The sequence below is a fragment of the Typopeltis vanoorti genome, chromosome 1, assembly GCF_054136105.1.
Source record: "Typopeltis vanoorti isolate ZY-2024b chromosome 1, IOZ_Tvanoo_1.0, whole genome shotgun sequence".
Lineage (NCBI taxonomy): Eukaryota > Metazoa > Arthropoda > Arachnida > Uropygi > Thelyphonidae > Typopeltis > Typopeltis vanoorti.
In genome coordinates this window covers 156,321,585-156,329,273 of record NC_143549.1, presented here as the reverse complement: position 1 = coordinate 156,329,273, position 7,689 = coordinate 156,321,585, and the positions used below count along the sequence as shown (strand labels likewise).

General features: G+C 35.4%; 1 protein-coding gene across 1 annotated transcript in view; it reads right to left on the bottom strand.

Annotated features, from left to right (window-relative positions):
- Positions 1-1,035: 1,035 nt before the first annotated feature.
- LOC150110570 (solute carrier family 75 member 1-like) overlaps positions 1,036-7,689 on the bottom strand; it is a 73,259-nt gene continuing 66,605 nt past the window's right edge. The window contains exon 4 of the mRNA XM_090401647.1: positions 1,036-1,151. Coding sequence (XP_090257773.1) covers positions 1,036-1,151 — 116 coding nt within the window. The remainder of the gene's footprint in view (positions 1,152-7,689) is intronic.

Genomic DNA, 7,689 nt, shown 5'->3' with positions numbered 1-7,689 from the left:
TATCCTCCAGCTACAAAATTGACTGGTATTCCACTCAATGATGTGGCTCTCAGTAGTTTCTTGGAATGTTGCTGACATGATGTTTCCATAAGGATATCACCAGAACATAATTTCTTAATAGTTTTGGGAGATCCTGCCAGTCCTAAACCCTTTTGAATAAAGAAGGGTGATATTTTTCCTATTGGCTTTTCACCTGTTGCATGGATGATCAAAAACACTGGTACAATTATACTAGTATTATATATCTTTTTATTTTTTTTTTCATACTTCTGTTACCAAATTTTGTATCTATAGTATCAGTACTTTGTTCCCCCCCCCCAAAAAAAAAAACATTTGAGGATGAAGAATTCATACTTGAGGAGGATTTTGGTTCAGTACTAGCTCCCTACCCACCATGGAGTCACACATGAATGTCCATTCACTGGCAAGCAATGACCACTGTGCTTGGGAGTGGGATGCCAGGGCTACTCCGCATGCTATACCAACACCACAGTAAAATTTGGATCCTGACTTCAGACCATGGGCTGAGAGATTTACTGCAACACCACTGATCCATGCAGGCAAGTCCACTAGCCGACTGATCTTGGCCAGGCCATCCAGGATCACCTGTCTTTCCAAAGCAGAGGCCAAAATAGTACAAGACTACCAGGATCACCCTTTCCAGATGTCCACAGGTTGTACCGCATGGCAAACACAGCAGCAGGGAGTTGGATTCCAGTGATAGTGGTCTGGAAGTAGAGCAGAGAATACAGAAAGAAAAGAAAAGGAGAAAGAATGAAAAGGACCAGTACTATCACTGGGAGGTCCCCTTAACCACAAACGGTGCCACAGAAGGAGGGGTGAATTTCATCGCGGTATATAATAGTAATAAAGTATAGTCAGACATTTGTTGTATGGAACATTTTAAATAAATGCATTTTCTGTTATGATAACGTCTTCATCAAATTAGCTAACACAAAGTTCTCTGAGAAATATAATTTAATGAAGTATAATATTATTAGTAAAAAGAACATTACCGTGTTTATACTGATCATATTAATAACTCACCATGCTAATTATTAAGACTGGCTTCCTGCCATAAACATCTGATAATGCTCCCATTATTGGAGATGCAAGAAATTGCAAAAATGAAAAAAGGGATCCTATTAAACCTATTGAAAATAACGAAATGCTCAGTAATATATTAATAAAACATACTGACCTGCACACCTCAGAGATATGGCAGCTTATAAAGTTCAAAACGATGATCACATCATTTAAATATACAAGCTATAAAATTAACTTTCACATCACTCTTGTTATCTCCTAAGTAACTTTTATCAGATCAGGCACAGGAATATCAATAGAACAGTTATGAGTTATCCATGAAAATATTATCAAGATGTGCTTCTTAAGATTTTAGGAAGAGGAAGTTTCAGCTTCTGGTTCTTAATATTAGTTAAAGACTCAGGGTGTTTTATTAAATGAACTGCATGCAAATCACATTACCTTACCTTAGCAGCATTCCATATAATCACTAGGACTGCAGCCAATTATAGAATTATCTAATTTAAAGAGGAATAATAAAATGTAAAAGAATGGCAACAAAATCGTAAGGATTTACAAGAGGTAGAAATAGAAGCTAGTTGTAACTTCAACTCAGCTTCTATTTCTACCTCTTGTAAATCCTTACGATTTTGTTGCCATTCTTTTACATTTTATTATTCCTCTTTAAATTAGAGAATTCTAATTTAAAGAGGAATAATAAAATGTGCTAACTAAATAGCACAACTACAATTTAGACATTTTGCTTTTTTTTTTTAATGTAAAGATTTGAAATTGAATATGATGATCTCTTAAAGTTATTAGGAACTTCAGTATTATTATAATTATTATCCAGGCATCTAAATGGAATCTAAAGACTCATTGCAAGAGGCTACATTACTCATTGTATTCACTCAATGCCAATCATAACCTTTCATAACTTATTCACTGACAAAATACTCGCATCCATCTCCTCCATCTCCGAGAATCTATTCCACTCAATTTTCCAAGCAAAACAAACCTAGTTCTTCTCATATCCTTGCTAACCATACTCTTATACAACTGCCAGGGATGAACTCATTTGCTCCTCTCGTGTGTTAAAATTTTCTTCTACATTCTACATCTATTGCCAGCCTGGTTGGCCAAGTGGTTAGTGTATCCACTCTCCGGCCAAGAGGCCGAGGGTTCAAATCCCGCCATGGGCATAGATGTTTGTGATTGTCCTATAAACTTTGTGTAGAAAGGGAATCTGTGACCCTACCACTTATTCAAGCAGAAGACATCATTGCTAAAACCACGTGAGGTACAGCAGTGACTATACAGCGTCTATGGACATCAAGTGTGAAAAAAAAAAAAAAAATCTATCCTATAAAATCCCTTTAGTAAATTATGTTTCTGTTATATCCCTTCATTTTCACCTACATACCAAAGTTTGTAACCACAAACTTTCAGTCTATTCTTATGCTTAGTATTCCATGGGCATGTCACAATCTTGGATACCACAATGAATCCTCTATATTGTTCTCAAGAAACCCAAGCAACCAAATCTGTGCAGAGTAATCCACATGTGATTATATCAAGATCTTGCGAAAAGGTACAATTTCCTTGTAGGTGTTTGAGTATTGTTTAACAGTGAAGTTTTCCTTATGTTAATTTGCCAACCTCTTGAATAGCTACCGCAATTTTTTGCAGTCTGCTTCCCAAAGTCTACACTTTGCAATTCTAGACTGAATCATTCTTGCCTACATTCTCAGTCTACTTAAAATCACTATAATTATGATCTCTGAAATGTTATATTTCATATAAGCTTACTGGAAATGAACCAAAATCAGTATAAAGAAAAACATAATGCAGAAAGTGAAAAACCAGGTGTGAAGATATGAAAATTATATAAATTGAAAAATGGGAAAATAAATTCTGAATGCAAATATACAAAAGCCAGGAATCAAAAAATGAAAAACTAGTAGTATACCTGACAAGCATCACACTGCTCCTCCAATTACCATATTTCCTTCCAAGAATGTTTGGGTATGTTCAATCTTTATGTATCTTGAAAAACAAACTTGTATTTTGGTTTAACCAATAGGAATACAATTTGGTCGGCTAAATCCCAAATTGCCAGCCCATCCTCGTTCGTTCTGTATCCAGGTAGATACCCAACAGGGTGCACCACGAGAAAGTGAGGATTGAACATTAGGTCAGAAACCCTGGTCGGTTCTCCCCATTCCTTTAAAGGCTATGTGGAGGTCTCTTCTCAGTTATACAGCTTTGACCCTTAGTGTTCAAACCAGTTTTAACTTATGGATTTGAGAGCTGGGTCATAAGTAAAACACTTGACCAAAGACTAGAGACTGCAGATATGAGAGTCCTGAGAAAGATTAGAGGCATGAATAGATGGCATCAATGGCAATATCATATTAAAAACTAGGATATTAGGAAAGAACTATCCAGGAATGCATTAGCAGTGCTAATCTCAGGTGGTATGGTCACTTAAACAGAATGGGTGAGGAAAGATTAGCAAAATGAGTGTTCTCTGTCAGGTTGGCAGGAAAATGACCCAGAAGAAGACCAAGATATAGGTGGATTGATAAGGTACAATGTGCCTTAGACGATAGAAATATAAGATCTGATAATGATAATATTGGAGTCTTGACAAGTAACAGACTGATTTGGAGGAAAATTGTAGATAGGAAGTTAGTAATGATGTAAATTTTTCATGTAGTACTATCATATCCTGTACACCCCTTGAGGGTACATGTCAGGAATTTGATGATGATAATGAAAAACAAACTTTAATTAGTATGCTTTAAATTCTTGAATATTTTAGCATAAGGAACATATAATTCTGAGATTAAAAAATATTATAATCCCTCAATTATGCAATCACAGTGAGAAATCAATTTGCTAGTTGGATAATTAAAGGACAATTAACTAAAGGTATAATTATATAGTGCTGTACTAACTACTTGATCAGTTCTACTGTACTTTATTCACTGCACTTACTAGTTCTACAATTCTCAAATAGTTTTGTCATTTTATAGTTTTGTAGTTGTGAAATTTTTTGGGAGAATTTATTAAATGTAAGTTAAAGAACAAGACATTTACTGTACACAGTCAAGCTGGAAATTAATCAACTGCTGGTAATTGTGTAATAATGGATGTGTGATGACGTGTACTTAGCAGGAATTATTACATTGAAAAACGCAATGCATGTTGAATAACAGATTTGCATGAGCAATATTTCTGATGAACAGTGATAACTGATACAAGATGATGATGCCTTGATTTATAATGCAACTGGTGTAAGCATTTTCTAACAAAACCATTTTAGTAAGACATTTCATTTCTTTCCTTCATTGGTGGTATAATAGGTCATACCAAATTTTTGCTTCTTTTCTTTTCCAAATATTTAGCATCCTGTAGCATACAAATCTTTTTTTTTAATAGCATTTAGCATATTCTAGTTTAGAAGGATCTTGAGATCTTGCATAACAGGATGAAGGCTACTGTCAGGTCATCAATGAAAAAAACTTTCTTCCAAATTCTTATAGTACAAATCAAAATATATCAATCTACCACAAGATGCTATAAAGTAATCAAGTGATATTGATATTATTGATATCACTTAAAGAACTGGAGGTTGTAGACTTAGGAAATACTTCATGGTGGGAAAGGGTGTTCCACAAAACTGAGATAGATGGAATGAAAGATGATCAGCAGTAGCTGGCTCAGTGAGTTGGCAGTTCAAGTTAAAGAATGTACGGCAGCCATTGCTCATGCTGCTCATGACTTATTTTTAACAGTATTAACAACATCAAACAATTTTATCAAAATATGTTTTATTAACTGCTTATTGCTAAATTTCAAATCAGAATCATCAGAACAAAACACAGCTTGTATTGTAACAATGAGTAAGTGAAACAATGCAATTGTAATGGACAAAAGATCTAAAGTCTTATTTTGGCACCTTACAATATTAAAAAAAATATATTAAAAAAAATTTTTTAAAAATAAAAAAAAAACATTACAGCTATGTGGGAGTTAGTTGCTCTTAGGATAATAGTCTCCCAAATGTTTGGCAAATTAATGCAACCATATTTGTTCAGGTAGAGGAATTCTTCAAAGCCAAGGCTGAAAAAAATAATCGTTCAGATCTGTAATGACTTCTAAATAGCACGTTCATTTTCTTCCATCTAATCCTGTGTGAAGGAGTGTCTAAAGTATTGTTGGCCAGTCCTGATCTTCCTATTTGCCCATAGTAGGCCAAGTCACAGGGGAACTTCATACACTCCAGGGTGTGCTAGAGGGTGAAGTTTATTCTTAGGCGAGCGGAGAGCAGATCAGAGTTGCTAGTTTAATATGAGGTTTGAAAGTGGTGCGAAGGCCATGTTTCGTGTTTTGGCTATCTTTTCTGTTGTACCTCTGACATAGGGAATAGAAATGGTAATGTTGTGTTACTGTGTATTAGGGGAGGGAGGGATAATGGGACTATGTAGTATTTTGTATCTTGACATATTTTGTAGGAATTGCAGCCATTGGCCAAGAACATATGGCACAGACTGAGGTCTGTGGACAGAGCTGTATCGCTAAAACAAATGGCTCTGTGTGCAAGTGTTTTAAATGCCATACTGTTGGACTGGATGGTGTAATTGTTTATGTAGGTACTTTCCACACTCTCTCTCTCTCTCTCTCTCTCTCTGCATGTGTGTGTGAGAGAGATCAATCTAAAAGGCAGGTGACTAATGTATCAAGAAATGTAAACAGTTATTAGATTCTTTTTCTACTGTGAAGTGGAAACACATCATTAGGATAAGACGCATCCTAAGTGTCTTGTCCATGGGACCAAACAGCAAACACGTCATCTACATAGCATAACCACACTTTGTTTTCAAAGTGTTCCATGTAAAAGTTTGCTAGGGAGGGGGGGGCATAGCACTACCATTAATCTGTTAATATGAATGCAGTGGAACCTCGGTTATTGAACGCCCCTGTTCTTGAACAATTCGGTTCGTGAATATATTTTCCGAACAGAATTCGAATTCGGTTCCCGAACACGCAAACGGCAACCAGGTGCTCCACGTGCTGAGCTGTAAGGCAGGAAAGCATCAGTTATGCAGCCTTCGTTCAGTGCAGACACCTGCTCGAATTTGCAGTGAGTTTTCTTGATTTTCTTTTTTTTTTTTCATAAATTATTATTAATTAAGCCACCATGGGGCCGCAGAAGAATAGTGATAGCAGCAAAGTGAAAAGAAAAGTTGCTAGAACCATGATAAAGATGAAAAAAGAAATCATATCCAATCATGAAAATAGCATTCGTGTCTCAGATCTTACTATGCAATTCGGTATGGCGAAATCAACGATCTGTACAATACTCAAAAATAAAGAGGCAATCAATTTTCGTCTATATTTTATCTATTTATTATGTTTATTCTTTTTATGTAAGATTTTATGCATTTTCATTATTTAAATAAAGGGGATATTAAATCCCACATAGTTTCAAAACCGAATAAGAAACTCAAAGATTGGAATCAGAGAGTTTCTTGCCGAATATAGTAAACTATAAAGTATCGGCGAACACTAGCGTTAGCTAATGCAAGTGATCCTAGTACATAGTACAATACTGGGCAGCTCGTTGCAAAGGTGGAGGAAGAAGTTCAGATCGCTATTCTTAGATATTTTCCATAATGTAAAAACACATTTCCTAGGAAATGTATGCTGTTATTACATTATGGAGGGAGGTCACTACCCAGACCGGTTTCAGCCTTTTTTGAGGCTTCATCAGTGAGTAGCTAGACCTAATACCAAGGTGTATAGCGAAAAGAACTTATGTACTTTGCGAACGAGTTTCCCAAACAGGTGCAACCATTAAGTTACTTAAGTATAAAGAGCTAATAAGCTTCATTTCGGCAATGAAAACATTACTTAAATTAAGGGGATATTAAATCCCACATAGTTTCAAAACCGAATAAGAAACTCAAAGATTGGAATCAGAGAGTTTCTTGCCGAATATAGTAAACTATAAAGTATCGGCGAACACTAGTGTTAGCTAATGCAAGTGATCCTAGTACATAGTACAATACTGGGCAGCTCGTTGCAATTTTCATTATGTTTATATACGATCTTATGCATGAAGGACTGTTGTAAAGGTTTAAATAAACAATCATCTGGGGTTCGGGAACGGATTAATCCATTTTACATTAATTCTTATGGGAAAATAGTTTCAGTTTTCGAGCAATTTGGTTTCCAAACAGCCTTCGGGAACGAATTAAGTTCGACAACCGAGGTTCCACTGTAATTCATTGTAAATATGAATAATTCAAAGATATCAGAGGGAAATTTAGACTTGATCAAATCAATAGTGTCTATAATTGGTACATTGGTAAATAAAGAGGTGACATCAAAACTAACCATTATGTCTGAATTTTTAAGAATATGATTTTTAACTGGTGTTTTGAAGTGGACTGAATTTTTTTACAAAAGCAGAGTTGCCAGTAAGGGGGAGCAAGCGACTTGGCTAACTGTTGTGCCAGTTTATACGTGCTATCGACTATGAGGAGTAGGGGGATATGAGGTTTGTGGATTTTTGGTGATCCCTAAATACAGAGTGGTTTATTAACATGAACTGGTTTTATTATTATTTTTTTTTTTTTTGATGATTTCTTTTAG